Raw genomic sequence first — 17,500 nt, 5'->3', positions numbered from 1 at the left:
TTCCTTGGTCAGGTCCGTTACGGTTAAATGTGTATAATGTGAAAGCGCGCAGCGGAAAATTGATGTGCGAGTTTTTATAAGTTGGGTTTTGAAGGTGAACACGGAATACTTAGATGTAATATCCTCAGTGATAGCGTCCATTTATCTAATACCTTAATGGCCATTGCATTTATGTTATTAACTTAGTTGTCTACACTCGTTTTTGAGGCAGTGCTGATATGAAAGGAGTTTCCCTGAAGAGGTCTTTTGTCTTCTTTCTATATTAAAGAACCTCAGTTCTTTAGAAGGTAATTTGCAATTCCCATTTCCGTTTCACCTCGGGTTACTGAATTTATCAACATAAATTTTTGGGAAGACTTCCTACAATCGGTGGTTAAAGCCAGACTTTTCACATTACTCTGGCGCCATGGGGAGGAATGAAACATCGGGATTTCTTCACGATGATTTGAGGTCATGCTTAACCAGGAATCTCAAGATTCATTTGTAAATTACAGCTATGAGTGTTGTGGTGCAGCTAAAGTTCAATAATATTTTAAAGTTATCATGGCACGTTCTGGGCTGTGTTTTATGCGTTTATTATATACTGGGGAATGTCCCAGCGCTGCATTCTTTATTGTAACTTGCCTGAGAGCTTTGTTGGCCTCTACTGCCTTCTATGTATGGATTTTGCTTAATTTTGATTGATTTGAAGATGAAATGACATATTTGAAGAGTGCCAGATGTCTTCCTTTGTTCTTTAGTTCATTCGTAAAAATCTAGTTTTTCCAATACAAAAACGATACTTTTGGAATTTTTAGATTGTAAATGTGCTTGCCCATTTGCCTAGTGTCAAAGGAAAATGCCTGTCTGAGTCAAGAAAAGGAACTATAAATTGTGATAACTTCCCTTTACCACCTTGATGATATGGAGTCTGTCTTCCTTGTTTTCCGCAGACTTTTGACTTTCTTCTGAAAAGGAGGTGAGTGAGTGTGTGATAACTAGGTAAGGATACCGAGAGACCAAGCCTGAAGTGAGCACCCACGTTCACCTTGGCATCTTGCTCTGTTCCCGTCAGTCAAGTGAATTATAAAGTCCCGTAACTGATCTGATGTGCTAATAAATGTTTTATCTAAGCGGAGAGCGGCTGTCAACCAAACTCGAAAGTCGAGTGAGGAAATCCTGAGGAGGAGTTTGCCTTCCTCTCGTCACGCTCTGGATTTCCTCCATTGCTTGCATTTTCCACTCTTCTTAATTATGACCTTCGTTTCTTTCGGGGCTAGGCTGCTTGCTCCTTTTCTTCCTGTTTTCGATCTGAATCGGGTAAGGAACGGGCATTAGGATGCCCAATCATTCGGCTTTTGTGTGAGAGAGAGAGAGAGAGAGAGAGAGAGAGAGAGAGAGAGAGAGAGAGAGAGAGAGAGAGAGAGAGAGAGAGAGATTGAATAAAACACCAGAGCTGCTAAACACTTTGTTCATTCTTGACCCACTGACATTGAGGGTGAGTCACCGTTCTGAAGTAAATTGATGATTAGGTTACTCCGAGTTCTGTAATTAGATATCCTGAAAAGTGGTCTTCCTTTATCTTCAGTTTTGGTAAGTTCTGGTAAGTAGGTAGCACGAGGAAGAAATCAAAATGAAAATATATTTTGAACGGCTAGGGAAGGAAGTAATAAAAACAAGGACATAGATGATTTTAAAAAGAGCCTAACCATTTATAGAGGGGCATTCTCTCATAATTCAGAGGTGTTTCATTTTAAGGGGTAACCGTAATGGTAGAAAGCCAACCATACATTTTTTATTTACGCATGTATATATATGAATTACACATACACGCGCACTATATATATATATATATATATATATATATAGATATATATATATATATATATCTATATATATATATATATATTATATATTATAATAATAAATATTAAAATATATATATATTATGTAATTATATTATAAAATATATTATTAAATATATATATATAATAATTTTATATATTATATCTATATATATATATATATATGTTGTATATAATTATAGTATACCATTTTATATATTAATATATTTATAATATATATATATGATTTCCTTGCCATTGTCAAGATTTGTATGCAGTGTGTGTTGACCATTGTATTGCTTTACTGTTTTAGTTGTTCAAATTTTACATTAGTTTTCTGAAGGTTAAAGTGTAAGGTTTCGTTGGTGACCAGCTAGCCTTGGATTTGATTCAGAGTCCATCCAATCGGATATCTTTATGGAGAGGAAACCTGTTCTGGTATTGAGGCATTTCTCCTGGAAATGTCCGTCGAAAGGACGAAGGGTATTCAGGAAGGGAATATTTTCGGTTTAGAAGTACAGTCTGCTCGCCGTTGGCAGCTCCTTATTCAAATATAAAGATTTTTTGTTTTTTAAAAATACTGAGCACTTCAAAATAATCAGTTCTAGTTTCTGTCTGCCGTAAGGTTCTCCGTTTATTACTACGCTAAGTTTAATATTGCAGCTTCACATTTCGTATACTGAAGTATTTGGCGTAGAGTACGGCTTTTATACCTAGTTTTTTTTATGTCTACTTTCACCCATCTTTAAACTAAGTTACCATTCGATTTTTAAAGTATAAAACAGAACAAAACAGATTTGGTTTTATTTAGGGACAAATGAAAATAAAGAGAAATGTGTTTAAGAACAGCGCTGTATTTCAAAATCAAACTATTAGCCATGAGTTCTGTGACAAACTTAGTATAACAAAATATCCACTCACTTTTTTGATGCCTTTAAAACTAGTTACTAAGGGGATGGCAGTATAACCATATGGGTCTCGTCAATTCCCCGCCAGAAAGCCTTGGAACTCGTTGAATCTTTTCAGGGACCCAAGAGACACTAATGGAAGTCTTTTCCCAGAGGTACCATTAGGTGCCTCATCCTCATCTGAAGTCCTTTGCTCCTCCTTCCCGCACTTCTCTGCCAGTGTCCTCTTTTTGCGTATGGGGCTTCTTGTTTCTTCATTCCTTTGGTAGCTGCAGCTTTTTTGGGAGGATGCAGTGAAGTTAAATTTATTGTGCAACCATGATTTTCTATTGACTTCTGTTATCTTACAAATGTGTCTGTATGGAGGTTGCTTTGATCAAAAAGCACTGAATTCGTGCCACTTCGAATTTTGTGTAGGAAGACACCATTTATGATTGCAGCATGAGAGTTTGGCTCATATTTCCCAGTTCACCATCATCATCATCATCATCATCATCGCCTTTAAAGACGCCCGACGCAAAGGGCCTCTGTGAAATTCTGTCCCTCATGCGTTTCCCGGCCTTTCACTTCCACAAATCTCCACTCATTCCCTGCCTCCCGTCGCATACTTACTAGAAGATGTAGTATTTCTGATTTTTCTGGTGCCCACAGAAACCCACCTGGCCCTAGAAAGTACTATTCTCCCTTTCATCAATATTCAATCCATCTATATACATATCGACCTTGAGTAATTTCCCTTACGGTATCATTTTTCAATATCTCATCACTTGATTCTTAATATTCCTCTTTAAGCAGTATTCTGAAATTGATAAAATCTTCTAGATATAGTTTCATGCCATATTAAAATAAAATCTAGATTTAGTTTCATTGTCATATCAAGATAAAATCTAGATTTAGTTTCATTGTCATATCAAGATAAAATCTTCTAGATTTAGTTTCCTTATGATATCAAGATTTTTGTCTATTTAACAATAGAGGTCGTACTTAGTTTATGCAATATCATACTTTCGTATGCAATTTCAGTCTGTTTGCGTTTCATATCTTATTTATCCTGTCTTTTGCATGATTATCCTCATTTAGTCTTTTATTGGAGTCCATCTCAAGAGAGCCGGTACTGGATACAATTGTTCCTAAATATATGAAAGACTCAACCTCATAAATCTTATTTTATTATTATTTTTTTTAAAGTTAGATGATGATGATTTCGATTTTACTCCTTTCTCCACATTTATGAATTCTTCGTTTGAACAGAACAATGTACCATACTTATTTCTTTTAAGTTGAACGTAAGCAAAGACAGATTTTGAAAATAACTCTCTCTCTCTCTCTCTCTCTCTCTCTCTCTCTCTCTCTCTCTCTCTCTCTCTCTCTCTCTCTCTCTCTCTCTGCGCATGCTTGAAATTCCTGCCTAAGGTTAAGTAGGCTGTTAGTTTATACTGAAATGCTGTTCCTGAAGAATTTTTGTTGATCAGACTTGAAAGCTGAAAGGATTGGATGATGATGAACTCTCGCCGCTTGCCAACATGCTCACTGGTTTATTTTTTGCTTATCAAAGTTCTCTCTGATATCTTATGAATATTTTTATAATTTTATTTTTTGACAATGATTCGAGTGTAGTTCACTATTTTTCTCGCCTTGGTCCACATGAGCAAGAGGTAAAACACAGAAATAGGTTTTTAGTAGCAGGGAAACTGGGTCTACTGAGAAAGCCGGCGTCAATAACGTACGCGTTTGACGCCAGTTTTAGGAACCATAAATCAATAAATCAACCTGAAAAGAAAAACAAAAATAGATTAGATAAAAAGGGGAAGCTTTGCGTGGAAATTATTGCTATGTTTTGTATAGACTGGTGTTGGAACTGACAGCGTTTGTGTTTAATTTTGTTTGGCTGATAAGTGTCTTTTGTGTCTATGTATTTTCGCAGTTTTTGTTTATTTTTCAATCGTTACTCCAGTATATATGTAATTTTTTCTCCTATATGATCTATGAATTTACATATAAGTCTGTTTACAAAGGCTGTTGTACACAGCCTGAATGTAAGTAATATCATGTCTGTTTACAAGCCGAATGCGTAAGTTACATCGGGCTGTTTTAAAAAGCTAGAAGTGTAAACAATATTGGATTTATTTACGCAACTTGAAATTTGTCATGGAAATTGATCTCTGGCAACTCAGGAACGCTTCTCTTTTTATAGGCGAAGAGACGAACCCTGCTTTCAAGAAACAAACGGCTGTCATTCGAGCCCTATAACCCCACTTTGTTCTCCACGTAATTTGGTGTAGGATTCCAACTTGAACTAATCGTGTAATCCGCACATTCATCTGCATAGGAGAGAGAGAGAGAGAGGAGAGAGAGAGAGAGAGAGAGAGAGAGAGAATCAGCCACGCCCATATTTCTCTTCTATCCCATGTGCTCTCTCTCTTGACTGCGGTGCCGTGTTGTTTTGTATGATCAATTTTTTTTCTTTTTCTTTTATTACTTTTGCCCTTCTGTCACTACCAGTCGGTCTCAAGAATGTAATGTTATTTTCGTTCAGTAAAATATACCAAGGTTTTTTAGCCATGAAAATAGAGAAAATATGTGTTGCTCTGCTAGACAACAATGACGCATAGTCGTGTCACCGCTGTGAATGCGACAGATGTTTGTTTTGAAGTCGATTGTTAAATTACGGCACATATGTTGCTCGGTAGCATTCAGTTGTGGTGTCATTTCGAGTGGAATGATAGCAATGAAAACGCTGCTACTGTCTCTTAAGCTTCACTTTCCCCCTCTGAATTTTAAATATTTTAAGTGAGAGATGAGTCTTCCTTCCGCAGACCTAAACTCTCGCGTTGCATTTGTTCGGCTTGCCTCGCGCGAATGCTCGCGTCTCTCTCTCCAGCAAATTCTCTCTCACGTGCACCTAGTTTCAGATCCACTTGCATCGTACAACACAGACAGTTGGAAATTGTTACATTTTGATCGTAGGCTCGATTTCACATGTACATCGATCAAGGAATCGTTAGAAAAAGCAAGTGTGAAATCCCTAAAAGTTATAAGACTGGCAAGCACGCATTTGTTTCCGTACTGGCTTGCAGTCAGGCAACCTGGTGATGCTAGACCCTGCTGTGTGTACTGCCTTCTTTTTTGTCTCGCTTTTAATCTTATTACGATGTGAAACCTACCCAAGTCTCTCTCTCTCTCTCTCTCTCTCTCTCTCTCTCTCTCTCTCTCTCTCTTAATAAACATTTTATTCCATTTTCATTCAACGGGATTACCGGTTTAAGTGCGTAGGGTGGTTAGGTCACGGTCTCGTGACTTTTTTTTTTTCTTTTTTTTAAGGGTACGGCAGTGAGTGAAAATATTCTGTAAGGATTCCCGTATTATGATACATCTGCGAATATGGTTTTGTTAGGAATACCTTTATATTCAGCTGACATGTCTTGTTTGCCCCGCGGAAAGGTTTACCTGTTGATTCCAGTAGGATATAACTGTGGTGTGAGGGTCAGCTGCGGCGTTACAGATCCTTAGTCCCCCCCCCCCCCCCCCCCCCCCCCCCACACACACACACACACACCACCCACACACACATACCACACACACACACACACACACACACACAAACAGAGGCGTATCGCTCTTTTGCGTTGTAATAGTTCCTTAGAAGCAGTTTCGTGCGATAATGTCATGTTTCAGGGTGAACTTTGGTTACAACGTTATAATTTTTTTTTTTTTTTTATAGAATTTAGACTGGTTGGAGACATTGGAGGATTACTTTTATTTTACCACTTAGATTGGCTAGATAGTGTTATGTATATAAAATCATATTTTTCAGTCCGGCATCATTTGCTGCTGCCTCTCGGTCTCTCTACTTCTTTGAAATTGTATTTTTTAAAAGCAAGGTGAAGTTTCATGGTCCTGGCCATGACACCGGTGTCATTTTTAACCTGTGTCAATTATGCTCAATATGTGGTTAGTTCGTCACCGACACGTCAGCATTTTGGTGAAAAGAAACACTACTTGTTTTTCTTTATTGCAGCTCAATGGCACAAACTATAAACCATTAAATGACCAGGATGAGAGTAAACAAATTATTTACTGATATTTGCTTTTTCATAAATTAGAATATTATATGTTTTAGCTTGAAACAAGAGTAGTATTACGATTAAAATAGAATAAAAACAGGTTTAATGAATTTAGACTTAGATGCACTTTTTGTAACTTACATTCCATCTAATTTGTCCAGCGGATCGTTGGCGGACATAACATTCATTAATGGATTGAGCAAATGGCGAAGGTTATTGAAATATACCGTTGCCCTGACAATCTCCCCGAGAAGTGACGAGAAGGAAAGGAAATGATTTTACGAAATCGAGTTTTTTGTATGTGTGTGTGTGATTTCAATACAGACAATTGAATAATGAAATTCGGTTTAATTTCATAAGAATTTTTTCTTTGAGAGAAGTCTTTGTGTGTGACTCAATTTCCATAATATTGGAATCTTCAACACCCTCGATCATCGGTATTCATGTGAGCGGATTCGCACGACGCTGTGAACTTCGTGATCGTGTATCGCCTTAATTGCTTCTGATCATCATGTCTGATGTACTAGATAAGACTGCTACTGATTGTTTCTTTCAATGGGTGGTCTGCCGAAAACCCACAGTGCTAAACTCCCTTTTTGAGTCCCCTCTCTCTAAATAGATCTCGTATTTCGTACCTGACGCTGTAATGTTGTTTTGAAATATGGAGAAACATCTTCCTGGGTGATACTAGCGGAGTTATGCGGCGATCTCATTTGCACCTTGGCCGTTTGCATCATTTCTCCTTCAGACACCTTTAAATTGTTCCGAAACAAGTGACGGTAATTATTACTCTCTGAATCTTACTGATTTTCTTTTCTTCCTCAGCGAAATGTTTTCAGTTTGAAGTGGCCAATGGTATAGGCTGCTACTGCACACCCGGATACTTTTTTTTTAAATTTTATTTAATTACTCGGAACTGGGGTTACTAAGTGATTGGGATAGAGATAAGGAGTAATTGCATAGATAATGATAAGAGAGCGGGCTTACAATTACACTCAGGTTTAATGATAGCATATGTGGGAGATTGATAAATATTGTTCGGTTCCGACGCCTGGCGTCCAGAACTTCCAGCAAAATCAAATGTGATCAGCCAGAAAACGTCCGTTTGGAAATTCCACACACACAATGTGTGTGTGTGAGAGAGAGAGAGAGAGAGAGAGAGAGAGAGAGAGAGAGAGAGAGAGAGAGAGAGACTATGGACTCATATGGTACTAGTGAAGAATGTTGACGTACGTGATGAGTGAAAACAAATTTTGATCATGCATGTAATTATATTATGTTTCTAGCATGCAGCGTATCGTGATGCACGTTTAGCCGTCATTTTAAAAGTATGCTTAACATGCGAAAGTTACGTTTGAAAGATGTTCGTTCATAAATTTACCAAAGCTATTTTTCTTCTGTAAAGGATGTACTTACTATGAGTCATGAAGGCTTATGTGACATGGTAAGCGAAATAGCTTCACAAAGGTGAGAGGATAGAAGGGCATCTTCACTGTAACGTGTAGTGCAAAAGAAAATTCAGAGAATGTGATCATGCTTGCCTGGGAAGCTGTCTGAGAGGAGAGGCACTGGTGGTGGAAGGGGGTTGGCCTAGGGAAATAATCTGTAACTGTATCTCTGTCCGACAGGCAAAATTCGCCTGCCTTCGTTGAATGCCTCGCAGAGTGCGGGCTGACGTCATCTTTGCAAGTGCTCCCACTAAGCCTTCGAGATGGCATTGAGCAGATATCGTGCCATTCGGCGGTCACCCTTTCTGTTTTTGAGAACGGTACCAACCACTCCAGTGTTGTCGTGTAAATATTCACTCAGACCAGGGCTGGTGCAATGCTGAAAACAAGTGCTCTTATGTGACCCTCTCAGATTAAACCGTTGGTTGGGTGGCTTGCCTGATCCTTTATTCATGGTTTCTTAATTAAGAAGCAGAAGGGACAAGCGGAATTACTCATCGGCTGACATTCCCGGATATCTCTCTCTCTCTCTCTCTCTCTCTCTCTCTCTCTCTCTCTCTCTCTCTCTCATGATTGTTTTCATGGGACTTAAGGATGTGATAACTAGGTGCTTGTGAAAGAGTGGCCGGTACCAGGTGAGTCTAGGTGCCGAGTTCACGGAAACATTTTGACTAGGATCTCTACGATAAGAATAGCAATGAGGAACAAGTCTTGTGTAAGTTCGTGCTTTTTGCTTGCAAATGAATCCTTCTTTTGGTATGGTGTTAACATGAAGACGTACGGTCATGTAAAGGTATAATTATTTTTCCACGTGGATTACATGATTTGGCGTGCGTGTATGCATATATACTATATACATACATACATATATAGCTATTACAATTACATACGTTTCTGGTAAGAAGTGGGCAGTATTGTTTATATATATATATATATATATATATATATATATATTCTATATATATATATAAATATATATATATTATATCTATATTATAATATATATATATATGAGCAACTTTAACAGGTGTATGTGGGTTGTACGCGCTGCAGTTATTTATAGCAAGCATCCACATTCACAAACTTTTGTAACTTTGGTTAGTTTGTTTTATAACTTTGTCCATGGTATGAGAGAGAGAGAGAGAGAGAGAGAGAGAGAGAGAGAGAGAGAGAGAGAGAGAGAGAGGGGGGGGGGGGCGCAACGTTTTTTTTGTTTCTATTAGATGGAATTTTGACGTTCCCAGTAAATAAAATATTCAGAATTTGTCACGTACAATCTTGTGACTGGCTTCGTTTCTGAGATTGCTTTGTGCTCTCATAGTTTTAACATAAAGTTTGTTACGTCGCATTACTGGTGCTGATGGAAATTATTGAAATTTTAGTTTATATTAATTGTCATCCCATAACGACCTTTCATGCTTTTATTGACATTTCAGAAGGTCCTGTCTTTCGGTGACATAGTTATGGGGTATGTATTAGTTACTTTATGGGACTGGTATTATGGCCAAATCTACTTTTCTTGTTCGTGTAACAGTTCTCATACTGTATGTCAAAATGAAAAGTAGGTCACATATGATTAGGAGTTTTATAAAGTCTCCAAAATCCCTAATTGAAACTCCCACATGATTAATTTCCCGTTGTCAAGGGACTCATTTGCCTTGATTCATTTTGATGACCAACTACAAGGATTTAAAAGACTGGCGTCTCAACTTTTTACACTGATCTAGTAACATTCTGTAGGAAAATTTCATGTATTATGAGGACAACTTGAAAGCTGGGTTCTTCTGACGGTTATCTGATGTTGCAAGTTCTTAAATGCTTATGATTTAGACACAGTTCCGTAAATGCAAGACCTCTTCCCAGTGCCTCGAGAACTGCTCTGGAATTTGAAAATCCCCCTAAGATTTGGTATAAGTTCAACTTTCACATAATACTGCCTTGCTCGGAAATGTTAATATACTCAGTTGCTTGCACGAGAAAACGAACGAAATGTAGGAAGTTCATTCTGCGCTGGGAGTTGAGTAAGACCATTCTCATTTTCAACCAATCCCATCTGCTTCTACAGTGACAAACAGAAAATGTACTTCTCTTGCACTACGAGACCCGATTTAGTAGAAATCCTCTCCAACATTATTTTGAGATTTGACCACCTGTTCCTCATGCCAGGTGATTGCTTCAAGTCCACCAACGGCACATGTCAAATTGTGATTTTACAGTTATTCCTGCACAAGCATTAGAAACTATGCCAATGCACCACCAAGATGTGTACTTTATTTCTGCTCGATCAGCGAAGAACAGACCTGCCCTTGAACGATGGCTAGAAAACTCTTACGTTTTCACGTAACGCAGTTGTTGCATCATAACTTGAGAAGCGATTATACCAAGGATATCAGAATTAGAGAGAGCTATTGCTTTGGGCAGACCAAAACGCAGAAAACACTGATTTGTGATCCGGAAAATAAACCCCACATATTGTTGAAACTTATCTCCAAAAACTATACCTGTTAATTTTGGAAATCAAAATAACTGGTTTCGTCAGTAACTGAGAAGCCGCCGGTTTTTTCCCCTGTTAGATAACTGTAAACCCAAACACATTGAATATTTTGTAAAGACTCCTGTTGACGTTTGACTTTGTCATGTCGGCTCAGATACCTTAAAACAGACTTGCAAAAAACAAGTGGTTGTTGGGAGAATACCAGCTCCAGAGCCGGAACAAGTGTGTGCGTGTGTGTGTGTTTAACTGAGGTGGTATGGGGGTGAGGAGTGAAGGTAATTTAGTATTATCTAGATATAAATATAGTACGAGATGGATATTTTAAAATATTGACAGAGGGATGCGTAAGCACAAATAAAAAAAATGGATGGAGAACGGAAATTATATATGTATGAATATATATAGTGAAAATAATTATCATTACGACGTACAATGAAGGTTCTTCTTCACAGCTCAGCGATTTCTTCTCTTCATTTCTTTTGAAGTATTGGTATTTGAGCCACTTGCTGAAGGCCACCAACCATTACAGACGCTCACTCACGCTCTGCGCTCAAGATTTTTTTTTTTTCTTGTGCAACCTTTTATACTTCGTGCAGTCGGAAACAAGAGACTTTCGCAGCAGGTCACGTTGTTGTTTTGTAGCGTGGTGCCGTATATTAGCTACGCCCCTGTCCTGCGATACACATTTTCCTTTCCCAGCAAGGGCCGGAATTACGCTACACCTCAAGCTTCTTATTCACTGCCATGTAATACTGACACGTAATACTGACACACACACACACATATATATATGTGTGTGTGTATGTATGTATATATATACTTATATATATATATATATATATATATATATATATATATATATATATATATAGACGAGAGAAGAGAGAGAGAGAGAGGTAGAGAGAGAGAGAGAGAGAGAGAGAGGAGATTGAGAGAGAAGAGAAAGAGTGAGAGATAGAGAGAGAGAGAGAGAGAGAGAAGGAGAGAGAGAGAGAGAGACGAGAGAGAGAGAGAGAGAGAGAGAGAGAACTATTGGCCATTTTATCTCTTTCTATGAAGTTATTTGAATATTAGATTAATCTCCATTTGTTGTGTAATAAAAAAAGTAGAATAAACTGGATTGAAAGACCTTGAATAATAAAATCCGAAACTGTTCTGTTATTGTATCGCAGCGACGACAATAAGGACTACAAGGTCAAGGTTGAAAATTATGTTAATGTCGAATCATCTTTAACAGCAACACCGATAATAATGATAGTAATCGTTTTGGACGTGTTTATACATTATTAACAAGAAGCGTGAATGTAACTGGTGACTTTTTATGCAGACTCAACCTGTTATTTTCCCAGTCCTATAACTGTTACCTTCTCTGAACGGATATCCTGTTACGCAGTATCTCCCCTTGAACGAGAATTCTATTCACTCTTCTTTCGGCTTGTAAGGAAATTATGTTGGTCAGTGCTGTATGTATATCTGTAGAAGATAAAATTATACATCAAAATTCCAACTATATAGAGGTGCTTAATTAACGTAGGTAATAATATACTTTCAACGGTTATTTGTGGCTTTATCTTATTTATTGATATCCATGATCGTAGTGTTTTTCCTTATCCGTTCATTGTTACCGAATTCGTTTTATTATTTGTAGGTTTTGCGGGTCGTTTATAAACGCTGATAAATCATGGCAGATGGCAATTCGACTCCCTTCACTTCCCTCCCTCCCTCCCTGCATTTTCATTGTATAATTGGCTGGAGGAAAGATTCGGGCACAAGTATGCAGGGACTAATCGATGTATAATTTAATATCACAATATAAGTAAGAGGAATCAACATTCACATTCTAACACATCTAATAAACGTGAACTTTAATTTTGTTGTTCATTTTCTTTCAGGTTGGTATTGTGACTGCTGCTTATGCGAACGTCCGTGTTGAGTGACTTTGTAATTTGTAAGTACAGTTTTTTACCAGTTTACATAAGGTATACTCTGGATCTATTAGATTTAATGAGATGCAGAGTAGGTACTTTTCGAGAAAAAGTATGTAGACAATCAGAGTTGAATAACTATAAAAAAATGTTACAAGTTATATCAGTATGCGTTTATCATTTATGGAGAAATAGCTGTCTGGCTCTCTACTTCATCATCATTATACTATTTACCAGCAACAAGAATGACAAGTTACCATAACAGTTGGTACCGCTGGCCAAAGATAAAGGAGGAGAACGAAATAAACATGAATATTTTGTCAATGCATCGTATAGTTTTTTTTTTTTTTTGTGCGCAAATAGAACGAATAAGTTCCACACGATTAAGAAACTGGAATTTAAGTTGCGTCTGACAGAGATGAATAGTTACCGTTGAACTCACCGTAGCAGTGAAGATATTTTTAATCACTGTTATTCCACACTTCGCCTTGAGAGACAGAAAAATGTTTAAATTTTCACATGTTATCATGTATCCAACCTGTTTTTGACCCTTTACCTTGAGGGGGGGGGGCACTTAACCAGTTCAAGTGAGAAATGCACACAGCGTCTAGACAGTTCCGCTTGAGTATCTTTTGTGAGTGGGATTCTCTTAAAACCTTGATTTTAAGTTCACTGGCTTCATCGTGAGTTTTGCTGCTTTGTTTTATGGAATGTAAATGAGATAGTCTGGGGAAGGGCAGACTGCATGAGCAACCTAAACTTACAGCAGCGAAAACTAGAAAGCATTACGTCGCACAGTATATAATACACACACACACACACACACACACACACACACACACACACACACACACATATATATATATATATATATATATATATATATGAATATTATCACATCACCGTGATTCATATAAACATTCGAGCTACAAATGTCCTTTAATATCTAATTCGCTCTACCCTCGGAATGATATATTTTCATATATGTACCGAGAGGGAATTTTTAGTCGATAATAATTTCGTACCCCCCCCCATGGGATCGAACCACCGTCCAGTTGGACAGGGAACGAAATCAGGATCGGACAGTGACGCTGCCGAAACGGCTATATATATATATATAATATATATAGATCTATATATGATATATAATATATATTATAATATATATTATTATCTATATATGTGTGTGTGTGTGTGTGTTCCGTGTGTGTAGTGTGTGTGCGTGTGTGTGTGTGTGTGTAGGACAAAGCATACCTATGCACATAAACCAAATGAAAATGGAAGACGTTGTATTTTGGGTAGCTTCTGCCCATATGCTTTACCTTGTTAGAAATAATAACTTTTCATTAAACAGTGAAAAAAGCTGTACCTACCATTTAGTACAGTGATAGACGTAACATGTAAAAGATGTGTCTAAAAGCAAGATATTTGCAGATCAAGGCCAGATGTGTATAATAGTGCTGCATTGGAGCAATTGCACTGGAAAGCATGATGGAAATCATGACGTTGCATTTGTTATACTGGAAAGGTGGATTATCTGAACTAAGTCTTTGGACACCGGATTCTTATACCACTTCCCTCCCTCTCACCTCTTTCTCAGGATTTTTTTTTTTTGGGGGGAGGGGGGCGGGGCAAGTCCTTCGTGTTTATTATTCGTCACGGTATCTCCCAGTGATATTTACAATTCCGTACGTGCTAAGAAAATGATTAAGTGGAAGTCCTGTTATAAACAAACACGATTTTTTCCCTCAGACGATTGCTGTGGTTTCCCAAGTAACTATAAGAAGTGACAAGGAAACGCGTGATGCCAAAGTAACGAAAATGTTCCAGAGACAATGGTTCATTGTTCTAGTTAATTCGTCTGACGGCGTTACTTCATCCAGCAGAACCCGGAGATGCATTTGTGTCTTTGTTTATTATGTATTTTATGAGTATTTCCTGGAATGCACTGGATCTTGGTAGTTGTTGTAACCTTGAGTACTGTGCATAATGCATCTATTAGTTCTATGGTAGTTTTCCTTTTCATTGTCATTCACTTTTCAGGGTTTTAATTTTTATCAACCTCCCTTTATTTTACCGGAATGGTTTTTATTTCTGAGAAAATGTCTTACGTAAACTGATTCATTTGCCAAGATAGGACATCAACAAATACTGTAAAGCGTCAGTGAATGTGATTGCAAGTGACAGAGGAAAAATTTAATGCCTCATTACACGAGGACTGCGTTAATCACTTTAGTCATAATTTCCGAAAAATACCTCACAAGAATTATTTCAAAATAGGTAATTTTTCGCATTTTTATGGGAACTGAGACCTACAGGCGGCTTTTATAGCCAGAGCATATCACATTTTCGTATTTGCATTGATGGTAATTCCAGTTTTGGTCTCTCTCTCTCTCTCTCTCTCTCTCTCTCTCTCTCTCTCTCTCTCTCTCTCTCTCTCTCTCTCTCTCTCTCTCTCTCTCTCTCTCTCTCTCTCCTTATGCAAGTGATCCAGGTCTGTACAATGAGAAGAATAGGACGCCGTTATGCGAGCCGTGTGATTTGTGTTCTTTTTACCAGATTTCCGGGCTATTGTGCTCCGCCTTTCCTTTTTCTCAGCCATACGGTAAGTCTTTTGGAACATGGTGGTTGGAAGTCATCGCTGAACCAGAAATATCCAGGCATAGTCCTGCTTCGTCTGCACTGAATGTGACTTACTTCATGATATTTTTTTCAAGTATCATTGTTATTGCGTCCTTGTCTCTGACAGTGCAACTTTCGGTGCAGCATAGGAAACTTGAGAAGTGCCGGTGGTCGACACTGCTGATTTTACAGTTGTCGGGGGCACCTTCCTTTGTATTATATATAGTAATCTTCCATTATCTTCGTAGATATTAATTTCCTGCTCAGAGGATGTGAAATTTGTCGAAAACAGCGGGCATTGATATCCATTCCACCATCGTTCGTACATGCTTGATTGCTATAACGGTCTAAATTTTTGGAATGTCATTTAGCCATGGCAACGGTTGATCTTTAAAGAATGATCGTGGCTCGATCATACAGGAGATTTACGTACACTAGCAAGCCGAGAATCTAAAAAGTAATTTATGAGAGAGAGAGAGAGAGAGAGAGAGAGAGAGAGAGAGAGAGAGAGAGAGAGAGAGAGAAATGCAACCATGTTTTTGCTCTGGTGGAAAATACAAGGTGCCACACTTTCTTAAATTAACAAGAAAATAGTTGTTTTCTTTGCTGATATATTATGGGAATTATCCTCAGGATATTGTCCATATTTAAGTAGGAAGCAGCAAAGATTTTTATTGCAAGTTTAAGCGTTGTTTGCGTATTTGTTCGTCTCTGCTCCTAAATCATTTTAGGCGGGTTCGTTAATTACGTCATCGTGAGCGTTGGGTGTTCCTTGCAATTCCTGTGCAACGGTCTGTTGCTGAAACGAGTCTTTTAAATTTCATTATTATCCAGATTATTATTATTTAAGTTTGTGCTCTATCTTCAGTTATGGCTTCTAGAATGTTGTACCAACATGACCGTCATAGCTGCATGGCATGCAGGTTACTGTAGAGAGAGAGAGAGAGAGAGAGAGAGAGAGAGAGAGAGAGAGAGAGAGAGAGAGAGAGAGAGAGAGAGAGAGAGAGACTAACTCCTCCACCTTCAAATTCTCGGGAGGAATTTCTTCCTCTTCCAACCGTACCCGGTAGTACCACCCTGATCCTCTGTGACTATTACCATGGTATTACGTAGTTGTTGAAATTATGACATATTTTCCGTAGATCTCGACATATTTTATTTACCCCATGAGAAAATTTATGTTAGCTTTTAGCTTTGTAAAGTTTGATGCATAATTAGGCTTACGCGACTCGCTACTGATTACATTGGGTCAGTAAAAACCAGTTCTTCCATTTGAATAAGCAACTGGGAGGAAAAGCTGAGAACGGGAGGGAAGGCGTTGTTGGTAGAAGACGCCTCGATTGATGTCATTTTGTCGTAGCACTGCATGAGAAAATCCTGCAAATTAACATGAAAGCAAAAATAATTTTTTGCAGATTGACTGCATTTTGTGTCTCAGAGAAGTCTTCAAACGGAGGCTACCCACATAACGGGTTTTCCAGAAAACTCTTGACCCCGTCTACCAGTCCCCCTCTCCTCCAGCAAACACACCTCCATTATTACCACTACGTCATTCTAGATCCAACCTCCACCCCTACCACATCCACCCATTTCCTCTCAACCCCCCGACCCCCGCCAATCTCTCTCTCTCTCTCCTCTCTCTCTCTCTCTCTCTCTCTCTCTCTCTCTCTCAAATAGTAAGAACCACTACGTATATTTGCTTCAACCTCACGGTTGACTTGCTTCGTCTGGCTGGGTTCCCCCTCATCACACATGCACCCCACCCCTGTAATGCCTTCTTGGCCCCTACCCTCAGCAGACGTCTTCTTACCCTCCCATCAAGTCCTCTTCGTCGTCCAACCTTGCGTTGTGGCCTTCTCAGCTGGGATGATCTTTAAAAGGCAAGACATTTGGCCTGCACTTTGGTCATTCGTGTAGCTATTAGGATAGTTAATAAATGAATAGACTGTTTTTCATTCCTAATAGCGACTCTTTCAAACAGATTAAAACAAAGATAAAGCGCGGAGTCACAACTGTAAACCATAAAGTTGACGATTAACTATAAGAAGAGAACCGTCTAAACCACGTAACGTTTATGATGTAATTGAGATACGGTATAATACCGGGCGGTTTAATTTTCTTGATGTAAACAATGTATGGTTTTATTTATATGTAATCTTGTGTCACAGAGCTTTTTTAGGAATTCAGACATTAATTTGAACAAAGAAAACAAAATA

At 38.2% G+C, this 17,500-nt stretch overlaps 1 protein-coding gene and 1 long non-coding RNA gene across 9 annotated transcripts in view; one reads left to right on the top strand and one right to left on the bottom strand.

Annotated features, from left to right (window-relative positions):
* The window catches only part of LOC135224874 (MICAL-like protein 1), a 226,454-nt gene that overhangs the window by 129,013 nt on the left and 79,941 nt on the right, over positions 1-17,500 (top strand). For 2 of the 8 annotated variants that reach the window (XM_064264219.1, XM_064264215.1), the window contains exon 3: positions 12,630-12,685. The exons of the other annotated variants lie outside the window; for them this stretch is intronic. In XM_064264219.1, the coding sequence (XP_064120289.1) occupies positions 12,652-12,685 (34 nt within the window). In that variant the 5' untranslated portion in view covers positions 12,630-12,651. The remainder of the gene's footprint in view (positions 1-12,629; positions 12,686-17,500) is intronic. 8 annotated transcript variants of the gene reach the window in all.
* The window catches only part of LOC135224954 (uncharacterized), a 401,986-nt gene continuing 386,935 nt past the window's right edge, over positions 2,450-17,500 (bottom strand). Inside the window, exon 4 of the long non-coding RNA XR_010316844.1 lies at positions 2,450-4,501. This is a non-coding gene — a long non-coding RNA (uncharacterized LOC135224954). The remainder of the gene's footprint in view (positions 4,502-17,500) is intronic.

The sequence above is a fragment of the Macrobrachium nipponense genome, chromosome 20 (assembly GCF_015104395.2).
Source record: "Macrobrachium nipponense isolate FS-2020 chromosome 20, ASM1510439v2, whole genome shotgun sequence".
In the NCBI taxonomy this organism is placed as follows: Eukaryota; Metazoa; Arthropoda; class Malacostraca; order Decapoda; family Palaemonidae; genus Macrobrachium; species Macrobrachium nipponense.
The sequence above is the reverse complement of the archived record's forward strand: the minus strand, read 5'-3'. Positions and strand labels throughout refer to the sequence as shown.